At 37.9% G+C, this 21,030-nt stretch overlaps 3 protein-coding genes across 8 annotated transcripts in view; 1 reads left to right on the top strand and 2 right to left on the bottom strand.

The window, feature by feature from the left end:
* The window catches only part of LOC120417667 (G protein-activated inward rectifier potassium channel 3-like), a 241,409-nt gene that overhangs the window by 32,793 nt on the left and 187,586 nt on the right, over positions 1-21,030 (top strand). For both annotated transcript variants that reach the window (XM_039579791.2, XM_039579794.2), the window contains exon 2: positions 874-1,255. In XM_039579791.2, coding sequence (XP_039435725.1) covers positions 933-1,255 — 323 coding nt within the window. In that variant the 5' untranslated portion in view covers positions 874-932. The remainder of the gene's footprint in view (positions 1-873; positions 1,256-21,030) is intronic.
* Positions 7,747-10,707, bottom strand: LOC120417673 (uncharacterized). Its single transcript, XM_039579802.2, has 2 exons — positions 10,099-10,707; positions 7,747-10,028 (listed from the first exon to the last, which is right to left on the bottom strand). The coding sequence occupies exon 2, from the start codon at positions 9,944-9,946 to the stop codon at positions 9,527-9,529; it is 420 nt and encodes a 139-aa protein (XP_039435736.1). The 5' UTR covers positions 9,947-10,028; positions 10,099-10,707; the 3' UTR covers positions 7,747-9,526.
* The window catches only part of LOC120417668 (serine/threonine-protein phosphatase 2B catalytic subunit 2-like), a 162,356-nt gene continuing 154,243 nt past the window's right edge, over positions 12,918-21,030 (bottom strand). For all 5 annotated transcript variants that reach the window (XM_039579796.2, XM_052710502.1, XM_039579798.2 and 2 more), the window contains one exon: positions 12,918-20,344. In XM_039579796.2, coding sequence (XP_039435730.1) covers positions 18,612-20,153 — 1,542 coding nt within the window. In that variant the 5' untranslated portion in view covers positions 20,154-20,344 and the 3' untranslated portion in view covers positions 12,918-18,611. The remainder of the gene's footprint in view (positions 20,345-21,030) is intronic.

Consider the following 21,030-nt stretch of genomic DNA (forward strand, 5'->3'; position numbering starts at 1 on the left):
CACAAATGACACAAATGCCACAAATGACAAAAATGACAAAAATGACAAAAATGACAAAAATGACAAAAATGACAAAAATGACAAAAATGACAAAAATGACAAAAATGACAAAAATGACAAAAATGACAAAAATGACAAAAATGACAAAAATGACAAAAATGACAAAAATGACAAAAATGACAAAAATGACAAAAATGACAAAAATGACGAAAATGACAAAAATGACAAAAATGACAAAAATGACAAAAATGACAAAAATGACAAAAATGACAAAAATGACGAAAATGACAAAAATGACAAAAATGACAAAAATGACAAAAATGACAAAAATGACAAAAATGACAAAAATGACAAAAATGACAAAAATGACAAAAATGACAAAAATGACAAAAATGACAAAAATGACAAAAATGACAAAAATGACAAAAATGACAAAAATGACAAAAATGACAAAAATGACAAAAATGACAAAAATGACAAAAATGACAAAAATGACAAAAATGACAAAAATGACAAAAATGACAAAAATGACAAAAATGACAAAAATGACAAAAATGACAAAAATGACAGAAATGCCAAAAATGAATATAAATGAATATAAATGACACAAATTGCAAAAATTGCAAAAAATGCAAAAAATGCAAAAAATGCAAAAAAATTCAAAAAATGCAAAAAATGCAAAAAATGCAAAAAATGCAAAAAAATGCAAAAAATGCAAAAAATGCAAAAAATGCAAAAAATGCAAAAAAATCAAAAAATGCATAAATTGCAAAATTGATAAAAATGATAAAAATGATTAAAAATGACAAAAATAACATCAAAATCGTTGATCAAGATACTAATTTGCGTTCTGTTTTCCTTCCCTTCCAACAGGTCTCTTCACTTTCCACCACTGCATGGCGCACTTGGATCGCTAGTCGAGCCAAAAAAAAATGACCAAACTCTTCGAAGACACCAGCCGGTCCGAGACGGGTCCCCTCGTGGGCGATGGCGACACGGCCTGGACGAAGCTGCTCGCCGCGGACACGCCCAGCCCGATTCTGGTCAAAACCGTCGTCGATGGCGGCGGCACAAAACCGCCCAAGGACGTGACGGTTTCGATCGATCCGGACTCGGGCAAACCGATAGTCACGACGCCGGGTGATGATGCCGCCGGAACCAACGGCCGACGCCGCGAATCCATCATCGGAACATTCCACCGGCAGCTGCGGATGTCGCTGAAAGCCGTGAGCGAAACTCCCGGACCGTTGACAAGGTACGTGTGGCGGGTTTTTTTTCTGCATACAGTCACGTTTTCTTGATCAGGTGCTGCATTCTGCAGTTGCACTCGAAAATATTTCCAAGGCAGAACAACTGCTTGTGGTCGGTTCTTCGCTGATGATGACTGGGCAAATTTTGCGTCAATTTAAGGTGCAAAAGTGATGCATGTTCTGTTAGCTGTTAAGGGGAATCGGGAAGACATTTTGTGCCAAGCAAAATGGATACAGATTATAACCTCAAACTGCAAGTTTTATTCTCAATTAATATTACTCCTTCGATCTAAGGCCACGCGCAAAAATACTTTCCATTTGTGGCAATAGTTTCTGCCAAAACCCAAATACTCACGATCCAACGCTCTGACGTTCGTCGGCACCGTACCAAAACAAACAGCACACTTTCGTTCGCGTTCTGGCTGAATGGCGAAACCATTGGCTCAGGACGGTGGAGGGGAGAAGAGGAAGAGGATCGTAGAGTTGACTCACCGACGAACCATTTCTTCCGAGTGCGCGCGGTCCGCGTCACGTTCTAATCATGAATCAACCCCATCTAGTCAGCCGTTTGTGTCGACGCGCCGCCATCTTGGACAACTCTTTACTACGCGCGCTCGGCCGCTCACCTGTCAAAGCCGCAATCGAAAAGTGACAGCCAATTATTGCGTTCGACGTCGGTTGGTCTTCAAGGGAAGCTTTGACAGTTGGCGTGAGGACGTGACGTTTTTTGTTTTTTTTTTCTTAGAATCAAATGATCGTTGGAAAATCTCATAATAATGAGCCCTTTTCTGTTAAATTCATTTTTTAATATTTTTGAAATCGACAGAAACTTAGTGTTGGTAGTGCTTTCTCTTTGACCTTTGGATCTTTTTTCAATCATAAGGCTTTCTAGGCCCAGTGAAAAAAATATAATTTAACTCAAAAATGATGAACTTCTCGTCACAGTGTCCTGATGCAAACAATGATCGAGCTCGAGCTGTCACAGCCCTGCGAAGTATGTTGGCTGACATATCGGGCGGTCAGTCAAAAAAAAAACCAGCTAGAAGTCGCCTGACAAAAAACTTTTGCTAGAAAGAGATAGGAAACCTGATGCAAACAATCGTCCAGCTGTAATGTAAACATACTTTGAATGTATTGGTAAATTTCTGACTAGAAAGCCTTATTAGTTGTCATTGTCCTTTGAAAACTGCTGATAGCTGTCATAATTGAAGGAAGATTTAAACTTTAAAATATAAAAACCTTTAGTTGAAGTTTCAGACAAATCGAAAATGCAAGAAAAAATCGTTGTTTGAATTGCTTGTCAACAAACAAAGCAAGCTATTACTATGACTGCAACAAAAATTCATAGTAATGCGTTCTGCTAAAACGCTCAACCAAACCACAAATGCAACTTTGTTTTCTGTTAATTAATCCATAGGTTGCACTGCCTGTTTACAAAAATGAATCGTCGAATAAAACAAAATTAATATCTTTTAATTATAATAAGCAATTCTCTGGGAATTCGGTAAAGGAAGATTTTTTTATTTGCCCCAATCTCAGTCTTGTATGCCTTAAAAAAACAATTTTTCATCTTGCATTCGTCCGTACAAGTTTCAATACAAACTTTGTTTTTTTTTGTTTTCAATCACATCCAAATTCAGGGTGGCCACTCCAGTCGAAACGAAACTAAAAAAACGAAACTATTGGCACTACGCCCCCCGGGGCATGGCCTTCCTCTAACGTGGGATTTCTGCTCCAGCGCCTCTGACGAGACAGGAGAAACCGGGACCGACGTTTTACTTCACCATCCGATAGAAGCTCAGTGGATAAGGCGGGAATCGAACCCGCGTCTCATAGCATCATCGGGATCGGCAGCCGAAGCCGCTACCCCTGCGCCACGAGACCCAACCCACTCCAGTCGGGATATCGGAAAATAGTCTGGAATAAATCAATATCCTTAAAATCAGGGAAAATTCGGAAATTTGTGTTCTTTTGTCAAAAATTTGGGGAATCCTAGGCATACTTGCTTAGGTATATTTTTTGAGTTTTAAAATGTTTTGTAAATTTTCAATTCAATTTAATTTGATGAATTAATATAAATATAAAATTTAGGGTTTCTTCCACTTTTTTTTTTATCTATTTGAGAATGAAATGGCTATTTTAGACATTAAAAAAGTGAAAGATGTTATGCCGTAGACATAAGTAGATTAATGTTTTTTTACCTTTTTCTATGTTTTACAAAAATATCGAAATTTGGAAAATCACAAAATAGATTAATGAAATTTAGAACTTAGGCCATTACAAATTTTGTATAATACAAAAAATTGTGCATAAATTCCTACTAAACCTGATTTTTCACTGAAATAGCATTGTTTGAACTTCAATTTTTAGAATTAAGGCCTTTGCCCCCCCTCCTTTAATATTGGCTCGAAAAATCAGTACCCAAGCAGACGGAAATAACTTGGGAATAACATTTTTTTGATATTTCAAAATAACATTTTTTGTTATTTATAACAAAATTTGTTATTCGTCGTTATGATTTTTTTTGTTATTGGATTGTTATTGTAATAACAGACCAATAAATTTTTTAGTTATTCTTCGAACAAATCTTTGTTATTATGTTATGATAACAAAAACTGTTATTCAACCCCTATGCAAAAATGGATTTTTCAAGAAGATTCCATAACACTTTGTGTTATTTCAACAGTATTTGTTATTGAAATGGCATGCCTTTTGTTATTACCGTCTGCCCGGGTAAGCTTTTATTTTCATCGCTAAAATTTTGAAGTTACCGCAGTTTTAGGGAAAAAAGTTGATTTTTTGCCGATTTCATCATTTTCCTGATTTTGCGCGTGGCGCGTCAAAAATACTCAGTTTTTATTTTCAAAAAATCATAACTTGGACATCGCAATTTTTTTAAATGATTTGTGAAATTTTCCGAGGAATCCGATAAAAATATTTTCAGATATAGGCTCTTTGGTCCAGACACAGTCAAAACGCCATTTTATGTTTTCATACGACTTTTTCAAATGTTAAGCTAGATTGAAACTTTATACTATTATTCTCAAATAGCCATACTAACCACCTTTCTTGTGCGATTAAGACAGCTAAAATCGGATGAAATGACGCAGAGGTATGATATTTTGGAAAAGGAGGTTTTGCGAAAAATTACGAAAATTGCCATTTTTCGAACCACCCTAGCACAATGTAGGTCACCTTAATGGCCAAACAAAAAAATACGGGTCTATTTTTTTTGGCCAAGGAACCCCCAGCAAAATTTTGAGTCCGATCGGAGCACTTTCTTTTTCGGTGTAGGCTCTTTTCAAATGGAATTGACGTATATACCTATCTGGAGTTTTTTTTGAAAAGGTCCAATAAACCAAATTTCCAGTTTTTGCTTTTTGAGTGTTGTTGAAACCGCCTTGAGTCAGGGGTATAAAAAAACACCCAAAAAGCAAAAACTGAAAATTTGGTTTATTGGACCTTTTCAAAAAAAAAAAAACTCCAGAAATTTATTTTTTTTGAAAGATTTAAACTTACACCATGTTCAACGGTTTTTTGTTAATAAATAAATGTTCAACGGTTTTTGTTAATAAATAAAAATTAGGAACAAAATTTGGGTTGATTTTTTTTTATTTTCCACCTAAATTTGAGAAACAAGGACTTTATGTTTGACTACAAAACTCGACATTTTTGAAAGGGACCATCCATAAACCACGTGGACACTTTTTTGCGAATCTGTTGCCCCCCGCCCCCTTGGATAATTGTCCATACAAAAAAAAACTTTTTGTATGGATCGTGGACAATCGCCATACACCCCCCCCCCCTAATGTGTCCACATGGTTTATGGATGGTCCCAAATTGATGTCAGTAAACGGCTCAGTTTCATCAAGGCATCCCGGGCAGACGGTAATAACAAAATCCATACCATTTCAATAACAAATACTGTTAAAATAACAGAAAATGTTATGGAATTTTCTTGAAAAATCCATTTTTGCATAAGAGTTTAATAATAGTTTATGTTATCATAACAAAATTTGTTATTGGTCTGATATTGGTTGACAGCCAAAACAACTTGGAAATAACAATTTTTGTTATGGAAGAATAACTCCCAATTGTTATTGGGATGATCGGATTAGTTGTTAAAATAACAAAAAATAATAACAAAGATTAGTTCAAAAAATAACTAAAAATGTTATAAGTCTGTTATTACAATAACAATCCAATAACAAAAAAATTATAACGACGAATAACAAATCTTGTTATAAATAACATAAAATGTTATTGGCCTAGTATTTTAAAATATCAAAAAATGTTATTCCCATGTTATTACCGTCTGCTCGGGATGAACATGACAGATTTGGGATCCCCGAACACGCTCTAATCAACAGAATTGAAATAAAAAAAAATGTAAATTTGGGTATAAATGCTTTGGAATCATGTTAAACAACCATGCGTTCCCTCATTTTAGCAACCATGCACACTCCCTTTTTTTTGCTACCCCATAGATAAACGTGGATACATACATAATTCCATAGAATTTGTTCCCAAATTTATAATTTTATTTATTGGCAGTTTACTCACACCAACTTCAAAAATGTCGAGTTGGGGTTTTTTTTAAATGAACCTTGAAATTTCAAGCATTGCTTTGAATAATTTTTTTAAAACTTGTTTTATGATTTCTCTCTGAATCTAAATAAGAAGGGTTTTATTTCTTAAGTATATTTAATAAAATATTGTTATGTTTCTATTTTTTTAATTGTCAATGGTTTTTTTTCAAGTTCATGTTGAAATTTTGTTTGATGGCTAATATTTTTTTTTATTTGCAATCATTCTTTTAGCAAGAAACGTTTAGGATCTGGAAAATTCGAGAAAAAATCGAAAATTTAAAAATGAAGTGTAGTGGCCACCCTGCAAAAAAAAATCTAATTTTGCAAAAAAACATTTTTGGTTTTTTGGGTATGTTTAGTTTTTAAAAATGTTATATTTTAGCTATGGCACATGGTGGTCACATTAGTTATAAATTTTTGATTAATTGTAATGTTTGATGCGATCAAAAATTTAAGTTATTTTAAGTCAATAAATGCCACAAATCGAATCTTCCAGGACAAGTTTAAAAGGAACTACTTTACAATTCGCAAAATAGTTTATGATCAGTAGATACGATGTTTGTTTTAGTGCTGGACTTTTCGGAGAATTTTCGACTGCGGTGGCCAAGCGTGGGCAATTTGAGGTTGCACCCGTGAAGGAAAACAGCGCAACGCGAAGAGCGTCATCAATAAACTTTGAGTGGGCAAAATCACCGGACCGGAATCAATTTGTTTCGACCACCGAAGGGTGTCTTTATGTAAATATTTCGCTATTTTTGGCAGCACTGCATTGCGTTTGAAAAGTTTATCAGCTGATTTTTTGTTTACAGAGAGTCCAGCTTGCAGCTTTTTAGGTCCTAATTTTTTGCAAGAATTGGGAAAAATTTGACATTTGTATTTTTTCCTGAAAACTTTACAAAAAATATTAATTGTGAGATGCTTTGAAAACCTTGGTAAAACCTAAATTATAATTTTACTTAATATTGGCCTAACAATACACATGAATGTTTAGAAACTCACCACTGCTATTTTGATTTCACCATAGCTCATTTACACCCAGTTGACATTTGCTTAAAACTACCATAGATTAAGAGCGTTTCGCATTTTCATTATAAAACACTCCGTAACACAAGTTGTGGTGAATTCGGAATATTCATGGTGAATTTCCGATTATTTGAACTCACCGTTTAAATGGTAGGTAATAAAATTTGATCCTTGATTTTTTTCTCCATATAAGCAAGTTAAATTTTTGTTAGTTTAATTCAGTGGTTTATTAACGTGTGGAATGATTATTTAACTTACCTGATCTTGTACCCAAAAGAGATCAAAGAATTCAGCAAATAATACGTTACAAAATATTAAATGACACAACAATTCCGTAGTTAATCACCGCACCTCTTCGATTGTTTTCCCCGCACCATTGAGGCGCAAAAACATAAACACCACAAATAACTTATTTAGCATAACAATAATCCACAGAGTTTTTCATCCGCCAACGCGTAGACGTGAAAAAAGAGTGCGATGCTTTATATTTAGAACCGTTTAACGTTTTATTTGTGACGCAGTAGGCCGGTGGTGAAAATTTATTAGCCCGCACGACACACCCGGGAAGGTCATTGTTTTGTGTCACACCATCACAAAAACAGAGCTGTCAAACGGGAACAATAATAAATACAACAGAATTGCAAGAGAAACGAAACGGTTTGATGTTTTAGTAGATTTTTTATTTTCTTTTTAATTATAGGTACATATTATTTTTACTCCACGATAAAATACAATTCAAAAATACATATAATTAGATTATCAAAAATTTATTCATATAATGTATAATAATTTCCATTGTGTGTGTGTGTTGTTACCTTTTTCTTCTTGTTTTCCGTTTGCTTAATACCTTTCAAGTGTGACTGTAGCTCTAAATCTGTGTGTGTGTTTTGTTAAATTCTGTCCTATATTTTTGGGCTTTTATTTGGGGCGGGAGTCAACGCAAAATTCTATTTTTTTTTCTCGGTGAAGTTTTGTTTGGGGGGAACGGGTTATTATCTAAGTTTTGCTAAAATGATGGCGTTTTTTTCTTTTTCTACTGACAAATGTCAAAAAGAACGATAAGAAATGAAATTACTGAACGAAAATTTCCACTTACATGTTTTTTTCTTAGTTATGTTTAATGTTATAATTCGAAAACGGTTTTTGCCTTCCTCACCTTACTGAGGAAAGGCTATAAAATCACTCGAAAAATGAACTTCTTAATTCGACCTCGTAGACCTACCTTCACGTATACCTATCGACTCAGAATCAAATTCTGAGCAAATGTCTGTGCGTGTGTATGTCTGTAAGTCCGTGCACCGAAAAAAATGCACTCGATTATCTCCGGACTGGCTGAACCGATTTGGGCCGTTCTGGTCTCATTTGATCCGTCTTAGGGTCCCACAAGACCTATATTAACTATTATGAAGTTTTGTTAAGTATTTCAAAAGTTATGCTAAAAAAACGATTCTGGCTAAAGTTTGAAAGATTGTAAAAAGGGTGGTTTTTGTAAGAAAACCCGTCTGATCATACATTTTTAGAAAGGTATTTGAAAGACCTTTCTAATGAGCCCAAAACATTGAAGATCTGACAACCCTATCAAAAGTTATGAGCACTTAAGTGTCATTTGTACACGTTTCAGAGGCCGGATCTCAAATATTTTGATGAAAAAGTTGTCCGGATCTATCATGCTACCCATCGTTGGATAGGTAATCAAAAGACCTTTCCAACAAGCCCAAAACATTGAAGATCTGATAACCCTATCAAAAGTTATGATCACTTCAGTGTCATTTGTACACGTTTCAGAGGCCGGATCTCAAATATTTTGATGAAAAAGTTGTCCGGATCTATCATGCTACCCATCGTTGGATAGGTAATCAAAAGACCTTTCCAACAAGCCCAAAAGATTGAAGATCTGATATCCCTATCAAAAGTTATGAGCATTTAAGTGTCATCTGTACACATTTTAGAGGCCGAATCTCTAATATATCGATGAAAATGATGGCCGGGTCAATTATGCAACCCGTGGTTAGTTGGACAATTGAAAGATCTTTCTAATGAGCCTTAAACATTGAAGATCTGATAATCATATCAAAAGTTATTAGCACTTAAGTGTTATTTATGCACTTTTCGGAGGCCGGATCTCAAATATTTTGATGATAACGGTGTCCGGGTTTGGCATGCGACCCATCATTAGTTAGATAATTGAAAAACCTTCCAAATGAGCCTAACACATCAAAGATCTGACGACCAGTTCAAAAGTTATAAGCACTTAAGTGTTATTTAGACACTTTTTGGAGGCCGGATCTCAGATATTACGATGAAAATAGTGTCCGGGTTCATCATGTGATCCATCATTAGTTAGAAAACTGAATGGCCTTTCAAATGAGCCTAAAACATCAAAGGTCTGATAACCCTATCAAAAGTTATGAGCACTTTAGTGTTGTGAATACAGTTTTTTGAGGCCAGATCTCTGATATTATGATGAAAATGATGTCCGGATCCATCGTACGACCAACCGTTAGTTGGATAATTGAAAGATCTTTCAAATGAGACTATTAGATTGAAGATCTGATAACCCTATCGTTAGTCATACGCCGATAAGCCATACAGTAAAACAGTTTTTCGAATTTTCAACTTTATTTCAAGACATTCGTTGATTTTTTTTTCTCAGCATCTTATTTTTTATTCGTAATTTTGAGTACCTTCTCGCGGATACCGGAAATAAACTCCCTGCACGGCCAAGTCTTTGCGCTCATTTTCCGACAAACCGCTCGTGCTGTACCCAGTCGCGGCTGTTCCCGTGTTCCTTTTGACTTTTCGTTCGACTTCAAGTTCGCGTCGCACCAGCGCTTGGATGGCCGCCAGGGAAGTGTTTAACTCCTTTTTGTCCCGGCCTTCAATCCGGGCTAGTGCAGCGGCTTTCGCCTCACTGGACAGTTCCTTTCGCTTCGATGGAACGCACACATCCTTGCTGCTACTGTTGCCGGACTTGCTCAAACTAGACGAGGGTGCTGGAGTTTCCGAGTTTAGCTGTTGACCCGGTCCAGTGGTACCGAACTTTACTTTCTGCTTGGCGATGAATTTCTTAAGCTTGTGGAACATTTTTAGATCCGCGGGCCGTGCTCCTTCGGCAATTGAGGACGTGCCACTGACAACTTAAGCTCTTCCATTTCCTTGGCGGTACCTGTTGAATCACGTCGTAATTAGTCACTTGACCTTGTTAATTTACGAACAAAAAAATAATCAATACTCACTCGGCCGGATGAAGCGATCGATCATGATACTTTCCGCCAGTAAAACCCAATCAGCAGCAAGTTCACGCACAAAATAACCAGAAACGTTTTCCCAATGTGCGTCTGGAACTCGGTAACCACCGATCCAAGCCACTGGCCAACAAAGTTCCGCAAAAAGCACCAATCGTCCACTGCTGCTGGGGAAATCTGCTCCGGAGAAGACGAAGGCGGATGATGAAATTGAAGGAGGTGGATTCTGTTGTTGTTGTTTGACAGTTAAGAAAAAATGAAGGGTAATATTGTGTAAGGGCATAATTGGCTTTTACAGACCCTGATTGAAAAAAATCTGCAAACTTTTTTGTGAAATTTTATCAAAAGTTGCCCTAGTTTTGAGTACAGATTGTCAAGGGAGACATATTGGCCGATGCAAAATAAATTGGCACTGGCAACGTATGTTTTGCGCTTGCAACACTGCCAGTTATGCTGGGCGTAAAGGGCGGTTGGTGTCCAGCGCGTTTGGATCTGTCAAACATTGGCCAATCTGTTTGCCTTGACAATCTGTAGTTTTGAGAGGTTTTGAGGTTCTAAATGTGAGGAAGGCACCAACCACCTAAAGGTGGATTAAGTAATGTTTTTTTTCTATACACTCCTATACATATATGGCGCACGAATAGAAAACGCGAAAGAAGAGTGTGGTAGTGCTCGTAGGAGGGAGATAGCGATAGAAAGTGAGAGAGTAACGCGACGAAACCGGAGAGGCAAAGTAGGCTACGAGAGGAGAGTACGCAACAACGATCAAAAAGAGCAGCGACGGAGTACGGAGCGAACAACACAAAGTAGGCGATGGGTGTGTTGGTGAGTTTGTTTTTGTTTGGTTAGATTTTTTTTTGGGTCGATTAGAAACCAATATCAGAATATCAGAAGTGATAACTTTCATGTGTGTGGGTCTAAGTTACTTTAAGGTTGAAAGATAGTATAGATTGGTGCATGTATTGGTGCGTTCAAGCGTTCAGTTGTTTTGCTTTTATTTACTTTTGGGAGAATTTAGTTAATCCGATAGAGATAGAGAACAGAGAATAGAGAAAATTATGTCATGTTAGATTTTTCTATTGTTTTATTCATTTGACAGCTCGTGTCCTACGTTTTGTTTTCGAATGAGTGACGGTTTACTTTGTTAGAGTGCAGTTTTAACTTTATACCAAACATCTAGCTTGCTGCGATCCTTACCCTTGTCGTGTTTATTTGTGTGCATTTTTGTTTACCGTTATCGTTCTTTTGTTCCTTACTCATTGTTTTCCATTCTTCGCGAGCGTTCAACCATCTTCTCTCTCTCAATCTCTCTCTCTTTCGCCTTGCGTTGGTAGTATTAGTGTAAGGAGTAGGGTTGCTTTGTTTAGGTTTCGTACAAATGGAAAGAGTTTTTCTTTATACGTTAGTATTTGCTTTTAGTTTCGATTGGTAAAGTACTAATGTATGCACAAACAAAAGTCAAGTCATGCTCAGATAGTTTAACTTTTTTCGTGGTGAGTTTTTTTAACGTGTTTCCACTCGTGTTTACATTGATGAACCGTGTTTGCTTTAGCTTTAGGTTTTTGTGTTACTTACACGATGCTCTCCACTGATATTTCTTGTGTAGTTGTGTCTAAGGTTAACAATTTAGTTTTAGAACAAAATATTGTTCCCGACGTCAGAGTTTGCAAAGCAGCTTACTGACGGCATTAGAAGTAGATTTTCCTGTTATTTTTTTTGTAAAACAGTAAAGCATTTCAGTTTGAAGAAATAGTGGTTAATTTTTTTGTTTTAAGGATAAACTAAGCCACTTTTAACGTCATTTTCAATGATAAATTATGAAGACACAGCAAGATATTAATTAGAATCATGTTTAACAAGTTGTCTTTTTTTATTTCAATGTTTAACTATACGTGTAAAGTTTAGAAAGGTTATCTATAAGTGTGTTTTTGTGTTTTCTTTGTGTTATCAATTATCAATAATAACTATCCTTTTAATAGCAGATAATATTTCAATTGAATTGCCTCGAGTTTATTTTTTGTTGCAGCTCAATCCAGTGTTGCATTAATAAAAATATTTGAAAGAAATTTACACCTAAAAGTACACACTGCACAAGTTAATATTCTATTTGTTAGTTAACGTTAGTTGTCATTTTTGTTAATGATCAATCCAATTACAATACTTTTTGTCTTCTTCAAATTTATCTTACTTTCCGTTCTTAAATCGTAGTAGCCCATTCTTCCTGCCTCAAAAGCACAAGAGCACAGAATCCGTCTCGTTTGCTCGTGTTACCGCCGCGCACAAATTCCGTGCGGCCAAAAACCGAAATCAAAACAAACCAACAAACGAAGTTGAACTGTCAAAAAACACACACAAGTAGACGAAAACTTAAACCCTGATTGGAACCATTGTTTGCGCGCGCGCTCTCTCTCACTCTCACACACTCACTGACAAACAAATCTCTCACACTCACAAGTGAAACGACCGAAATGACAGCTCAGCGAGAACAATAACAACAACATCATCAATAACAGCAACAACAACGTCAACGACCGCGCGAACGACCAACAGAGGAAACTGAAAACAAAGAGAAAAACAAAAACGAAAGTGACAGATGTGCCTCTAGTGTGTAGGTGTGCGCGTGCACGGACAAACTCACCACGGCGGAATTCACCACACGCCGAACTGCGTCCGTTTGTCTGTGCGCTGTGAGCGTGTGTTTGTTTGTGTGGGACCAACGAAAGGTAAATAAAACGAAAAGCGGCACACGCTTGCTTTGTTTTAGAATAGAAGAACAAATTTTAACTTTTATTACGATTTCTTAAAAGAGCTTGATGACAGAGTTGTTTGTTTTCTGTGAATATTTTTTGTTTTGTTTACTTTGTTATCCATTTGTTTTTTTTTTCATTTCTTTTCTTTTGTTTAATGCCTCAGAGAAAGTAGTATAAAAATTTATTTCTTGCTTAGTTTTTTTTGTTTGCGTATTTTTGCTCCTTCAACTAATACACTTTTGTTTTCTTTCTTTGTTTTACTGTGTGTGAGTGTGTGTGTGTGATTTTTTGTCTGCAATGAAAAATGAAAGGGGCTAATCGTCGTCTGTTGTTGCTTTGCATTGATTTACTCTATAACAATTGTTTTTTCTTCTTTTGTTTACTTGCTTACACAGTTCGTAGAAAGAAAGAACTAGGCTTTAAACATAAATAGTTCGTTTCAATTACTAACATAACAACAGTTTTAATAAAAAAAATATTACAAATAATAATAAGAACTTAGTGGTTTAAATTCCAACCAGGATTTAAGTAAAAAGTACATTTTCAACTTGTTTCCTTTGTTATATAAATATGTCGTTTTTTTTTGTTTGAGAAAAGCGCACGCAAATATTAACACGGGAAGGGAAGTTTATTAATCTTTTGTTTTTTTTTCTTGTTTCTTACACAATGATGTTTGACTTAATGAACTATGTTTGTTTTTTTTTTCTCCTCTTTTATTAATTACTATTTCAATTTAGAGAGTTGTTTAAAATAATGAAAATGTTTTCACGGTTGTTTACACGCTACTTGCTTTCTTTTTCATAGAATTTTTTTGTTTTGCAGATGCACGTTTTTTTGCCTTTTTGTTAAATTCAATGCTTCTATATAAGATTCTTGTTTGGAGCCTAACATTTCAAAAGGGCACATAACTTTAGTAAACAATAGTGCATCCCTTTCACTCAAATGACAGTTTACATTAGGTGTGAAAGGGACACACTCTTGTCTAAAAAAGTTATGTGCCCTAATGAAATGGCAAGCACGGTTTTTCCTTTGTTTCTCTTGTTGTCAATGATAGATTTAATAATATGACAATAATTACTTCTCTTTTGTTTTTTTATTTATTCTTTAAATGTAATTCTCGCCTTTCATTCGACTCTAGTTTTCGCTCTCTTGTTTCTTCTTCTGCTTCAGTTTTTTTTCTTGTTTAATCTGTTAAATTAATTTACTTAATAATTAATTAATTATACACTTATGACTTAACTTGTTTTTTAACATTTTCATTCTCCTTCTACGCTTCTTTCTTTCTTTCTGTGTGTGTCTGTGTGATTTTTTCTCGCCACACCTTTACGGCATCTTCTCCGTGTATGTGTGTGTGATTTTGTTTTATTATAGTATCCTTACTTGATGCTGTTAAACTTATTAGTGTTAAGCTTGTTTCCAACTTTTTTCCTTCCACTTGTTGTTCCGTTCACGTTTTGTTTACTTAATTATTCGGGTAGAGTGTGTGTGTTTGTGTGTGAGTGTTTCTCTGTGTATGTGACTATAAAATATCTGCACAAGAGGGAAGAGGGGGACGAAGTTTTTGCATCGTAAATTCGCATCGCATGTGATGTTTAAAATTTGTGGCTTCGAAAATGCGAAAATAAATTAATTAGAAAAAAAAACAAAACACGCCAACAAAAAAAGAAGACACATCTACGCGGACACTCGATTAGTTACTTGGTTTTTGCTTTGTAAGAGTCAATCACATTGAAAAGTTGGGTTAGTTTCGGTGTTTGGTTGTGTGAGTGTTGTTTTATTGTTAGATATTCAGTTTGTTTGATTTACTCTGCGTTTTTGCTGTAATTTTGTTTTTGTTTTCATCGTGCTAGTAAAATAAATTTGTTTTCATTTCTTGCTGTCAAAGTTGTGTTTGGTTAGAGGTGAAAATAGCATGATAGTGGTGAGTATGAAAAGTGTCAAGCGGTTGGTTGTCATTTTGTGGTGAATTCCAGTAGAAAAGTTACCGATAGGGTCGTGGGAAACCTGACAGTGTTTTAATCTTATTTTTCGTGGCTGTAACTATTACTTGTCTAGCGCTCATTTTGTTCTGCTGTGGTGATTATTGATTTTTTTATTTTTATTTTCTTCATAAATGCACTTCCAAATTGGATACATTAACAGCTTTCTGATTCCATCAGATTAAAATTTCAATTTCAACTTGTGTGAGTGTAACTCTTTCTGTGTTCATGTGTGCGTTTTAATCGATTGCAAATTCACCACGCTTGCTTTGTTTGACGTGTCGTGTGTGTGTGTGTGTATGTTCTGATTGTGTGTATGTGTGCTTGCGGACGAGGAAACTAAACACGAGCGCACGTGGCGGAGGCTTTTACGATAAACGTTGGGGGGTTCGCATTTGTTTTGTTTACTTCTTAGTAGTGTTAATGTTTTGCTTTTGTTTTGTATAGATCGCAGAGGGCGTGGCATAAAGTTGTGTACAATTCATGGCCTGCTCAGACTTTTTTTTTGTTTGTTGTAGTTGTATAGATCATCAGTTGGGGGGGCGTCCCGTTGAGAAGACACACTCCCGATTGAGACGAAAAAGGAAAACGAAAAACCAACACTAAAAAACGGAAAAACAATAGGGAACAATCTATCTAGAGGCGCGCAGTGACACACACACACACGCACACGCGTGTGTGTGTGTGTGCGTGTCTGCGGTGCGAGATACCTAATTGTTTACAAAAAAAGTTGCACTTTTTTGTTGCACTCTCTTTACAATATATATGTTCACCACGTCGTAAACTATCCTCTCTGTTCGGCTTGGGTTTTGTCTGAGTGTCTGTGTGTTTTGGTTTGACCGTGTACGTGTGAGTGTGTCTGTGTCTGTCTCTCAGTGGTTGATTTGTTTTGAGTTTGTTTAGCTAGAAAACATCAACAATGATTCGATTAATTATACTTTTTTCTTTTTTTTTGTTAGCTTGAACCATTACTTTCTAAAACATGTCTGATTTTTCTTCTTTTGGGTTCCTTTTTTTCTTTGTTTGGTTATTCAATAACGTTGTGTGTGTACTTTTTTTTTGTTTGTTAAATATGATTTCGGTGCATGGATTTGACTTGCTTGTTATCTGTGACTTGAAAGATTGGAATATGTTTAATACGTAAAGGATGGATATACGTTAATGGGGATGGGAGTTCGAGGGGTTTTGCGACTAGTTTTTGCTTCAGCATTGATTTTTATCTTGTAGCCGGAGGAGTCATAAAAATATCAAAATTTGATATTTAAAATTTGTTAATTTTCTGTAAACTGTACCTTGTTATTAATTTGGGGCAAATTCTGCCAAGTTTGATTCACTGAAGTTTTTAAGTTGACACTTTTTGTATTGGAATTTCATCTAGTTGGTTTGACATAGTCAATCTTAATAAAAAAGACAAATTAGCCGCTCTAGGTTGTCAAACTAGGGTTGTTTCTCTGCTCAAAGTTAACGTCAATCTCTTTTAATATCAATCAAAAAATTTACTGTCAGTTTGAATGATCAGAAACTCACCATGGCGATTTCAAATTCACCACAGTTTATTTACACGCGTTTGACAGGTGCTTTAAACTGCATTTGGTGCGATGCACACGTTCATCAACTAGATTGTTCTTGTGAGGAGCGCTGGCTGATTTTCTTTTTTATTTAAATTTGAAACGACTTACTTCTGTTTGTCTGTGACAGGAAAATCCAAATTCACGTATGTTTATTGTTTTGAAGTTTAACTGCAAAATTGGCAAAGTTCCTTTTTTAACTGTGTTGTGCCTTTTTCGTCTCATTTTCCAGCATGCCAAATTATGAAACATGCAGGATTGCAAGATAAAAATTTAAAAAATCTGAGAGAGATATAGGCAAAACCCTGTGAAAAAATAGGTTTTATTTTGAAGATTGTGGACGATTATCTAGCCAATCAATATAGGCAAAAAATGGGTCCACTCTGAACCTTTGGCTGTATATTTTTATCTTAAAAAAAAAAATGATTTAAAAAAATATTACGTTTTGAGATTGAGATTTTGCTAGCAAAACTGGCAGGAAAGATTGACGTAATTTATCTTGAGTCATTACTAAATGACCCCTAGCGAATCTCAAGTTTATGCCAGACATAAACAACATTTCATTTCTTTTCAAATTGTTCAGTCTCGGAAATTCCAAATATTTTTGTATGATTTATTTTTTATTTTTCAATATTTTAGCAAGTCATTGGGTGTTCTCAGAGTTGTAAAAATATCAAACTTTCAGTTCTCAACGACTACAATTATCATGCCTGAAATCTCATCTCCCAACTATTACTGCTCTTCTTTCCTTCGCGAGATTCTCAGCAAAAAGGATTGCCGATCTCTAAATTCATAATCTAACCCCTTCAACAGAACGTAGCCACAAAACAAAATTTGCTAACGCAATTTGGCGGGATGTAATACGTGGTCTGTTCCAAATCTCCCTCTCACGTTCTTGCGGTTTACTGAGAAAACAAAAGAATCTTCGGCGAGTGTGCGTGAACAAGGAAAAGAGAAGACGGGATAGAAAGAGAATGCTCTTGCTAGTAAGCACGAGATAAAAAAGAGAACTCACAAGCTATTGTGACGGTCGCTATACCCTCTGATATTTTGACGCAAGATTCATCAAATGATAGTTTTTTCTATCACTCATTTACAATACTGTGCATGTTTGAAGAAAAATGCGTTGAATGATAATGACTTGCAAAAAGTATTTTTTAGATACAAACTGCTATTTTTTCAAGCTTTTTGCAATTATGTTTACCTTTGCCAAGCCTCTGACAGATTCAGAGTTGTCAGGTCGAAACCTGATGAAAACAATAAAATCCTGAAGAGATTCAATATTTTTAAAACCTTGCTTTTTGGGTTAAAATAATGAATTCTGTATCTTTTCCTTGAACTTCCATGACAAAAATCTCAAATTTCCACAGTCGTTGACCAACAGAGTACCAGAACTACGAAAATTTCTTGTTTTTTTTTCCTTGAATTTGTCTAGTGATCCGATCATAATATTTACCTTTTTTGACAGTAGTGGCTGTGTGGTTTTGCCGTGGGCAAATGGATCGCTACACCACTACTCCTGTCAAAAAATGTAAATATTGTGATCGGATTACTAGGATGCATAGACGGAATTCTCCCTGGCAAAAGCAATCGCAAAGGTTTGACAATCAGCAGAAAGTGACGTCCCAAAAAGAATTTCCTCCGACCTCAATGCTTTTAAGGCAAATTCAGAACATTCGCAAAAGTCTCGAACTTTTTTGTTTGTTTGATGATCTCGCATGCTTGTTTCTGTATGTGTGAGTGTGAGGATGAAAGTGAGAGTGTCGTCTAAGTTTTTTTTTCTGTATTGCGGTTTTGTTTTCTTGCTTGATTGATAACATCGTATTACACTTGTTTTGTTTTGGTTGTTTGTTGTTGTTTTGCTTTGCTGAATATCGCGAAGATAGCTTCGTTTCGTTAATGTGATTTTGTTTTTTCTGTGGGGGGCGGGGGCGGGGGCGTTTTTTTGTTTACTCTTTCTCTCTCTTTCAAATATAAGTTATTAGTGGATTTTCTTTACTTATGTTTTAATTTTTTCTTCTCTTTTTTTCTCATAATTTATTATAATAGTTTTTTTTTTCTTGTTGTTTAGTAGCTTCAATTATAATATATCTTCTTTTATTATGCGTGTGTGTGTGAGTGTTTGTGTCTGCGTGTGTGTGTGTGTGGATGTGTTGCTATCTGAACTGGGTTGACGGTGACGGCGACGACGGCGGCGGCGAAGCTGATTATTTGGGTGCCGTCAGCGATATGGACTTTTCGTCGCTTGGTGTTGGCGTGGTGTCGCGCCTCGGTGGCATCCGCTCGTTGATCGCGTCCAGGCCCTTGGCCTCGGCGAACGACGTGATCTTGTGGTTGGGCGAGAAGCCTTGCAGGGCGTTGTGAAGGGACTGCTTGCCGCCGGAGAGGGCCCCCAGCGGGAGGGCACCGGTCGGGGTGAGCCCCTTGAGTTGCAGCACGGACTCGGACTCCTCGCGCAGTACGGAGAAGACGCGGGCCATCTTGCCGATGGCGCGGATCTTGTTCCGGATGACCTCCTTGCGGGCGTTCGCCTCCTCGAGGCTGTCGTCGCCCTCGCAGATGAGCTCGTCGTCGGAGCAGATGTTAAGTACGTTGACGAGCATCTCGGTGACCTTCTCGCCGACGAACGGCAGCGACCAGGTAAAGACGTCCATGAAGTTGGGAAGCCAGTACGGGTGCGGGGAGCAGTTGAACTGCCGGATGTTCATCACGTTGTTTTCGTACTTTAACACGGCGGCCTTGTTGTTGTAGACGTCCAGGTAGTTTGGAGCGGAGAAGATTGTGATCAGCGAGGGGAAACCGGTCGTCGAGCTCTTCCGGTACATGCGGTAGCCAGCGTCCTGCGCTTCGTGGGCCCGGATGATCGATAGGAGCTTGTTGTTCTGCAGGAAGTCACAGCAGGCTTTGTAGCTGTAGAAGTACGAACAGCCGCGCACCGTGTTGTGCGAGTAAAAGTCCGAGTTCTTCTCGTTGCCAAAGTCCTCGAGCGGGTCGGACCACAGCAGGTCGCACATCGGTCCGAAGGCGGGCGGTTCTTTGAACCGGTCCAGCTTCCGGATGTCGTCCAGCTCCTGGATCTCCGGCGAGAGGCCACCGTGAACACAGAGGAATTGCTGATTCATGAGTGCCGCCAGCGGAAGGCAGTCGAACGCGTCCATGCACGCGTCGTACACCCGTTCCGAGTACTTGATCTTGCACTCCTGCTTGAAGGTGAAGTATTCCGTCAGATGCCGGCACTCGTGATTGCCCCGCAGCAGAAACAGTGTCGTCGGGTAGCACAGCTTCAGCGCCCACAGGTACAGGACGCACTCTATACTAAAGTACCCGCGATCAACGTAATCGCCCAGAAACAGATATTTGGTCGAAGCCGGCGATCCCCCGATCTCGAACAGCTTCATCAGATCGTAAAACTGCCCATGAATGTCGCCGCACACCGTGACCGGGGCCTCGATGTCGATCATGGTGCTCTCCGCCTTCAGGATCCCCGCCCCGTCCTGGATGATCCGCAACGCGGCGTTCTCCTCGATCCGGCCCTCCAGGATAAAGTGCTGCTTCAGCACCTCCGGGCGGGGCTTGCCGGTGTGCGGGTCAAACACCTCCGCCAGCGTTAGCTTGTGCTTCGGCGGAAACGGAACGCTGTCGATGATCCGGTCGTTGCCGCACGAACCCGACGCCGCTTGCTGCGCCGTCGCCGACTGTGGTGTTGTTGCATTGGTTGATTGTTGCTGGCTTGCCGTTTGCGAAGACATCTTGCTGCTCGTTCTCTCTTTCTCTCTACAAGTACCGAAAATCTACTCTCCCCTCGACACACAATACGCTCGCTGCTGCTGTTGCTTAAGTATCGCTGCTAACGCTCCCTTTTTTTTTATTCGCTAACGCTTCTGCTGGTCCATCAAACGGCAGAGCCCACTTGGATGATTCTGCGGCCGGATTCAACGATCTGCGAAAAGAAGAGACGGAAAAAATTACTAGTATTTTTGGCCGCAAATCATAAACATTCGAAGGCATGATTAATGGTTTTGGTCGGGCAACACCTGGTCAAGAGTCCGAGTCAAGGTATCGATCGGCGGACCGAACGTCTGGGATGGATTAATTAGTTTTCACGAGAGTCACGGGATAGTGACGCGCGCGCGCTCGCTCGGCATGTAAACAAACTTGTTAATAAGTGATGAGTTTTCTCGCGGGTGCCAACCGGCGTGATCGCAGTTTTAACTTGTGGCCTTTACAGATTCACGAAATTTGACATCAAATCGGAGTTATGTGTGTGTTTATTTCCAATTCAACGCTCGCTGGTCGGCAGTGAAATTATGAGAAAGTCTTTAAAATTGTAAAAGTCAAATTTAAGAAAAAATATCAACATGAAAGTGTTTACATCTCAGTAGGCTCTCTACCCTCTCAAAAGTGGGAACAAGTAAACGTCAGGTGAAGGCGGTCTGCCAGCATAGCCTACTACCAGGTTTGCCCTGTTGCTCCCCCGGCATCGGCGGAGCATGGCACTCCGTGAATGGAACCAATCAATCAATCAACGCGCGCGGCATTATTCCGAGCTCTGATATTTATTCATGTGTTGCGCGCGGCACTCAACAAAGGGGCGGCTTCAATTCTCCGCGGTGGGACGACTACCCG

This window comes from Culex pipiens, chromosome 3 (genome assembly GCF_016801865.2).
Source record: "Culex pipiens pallens isolate TS chromosome 3, TS_CPP_V2, whole genome shotgun sequence".
NCBI classification, from domain to species: Eukaryota; Metazoa; Arthropoda; class Insecta; order Diptera; family Culicidae; genus Culex; species Culex pipiens.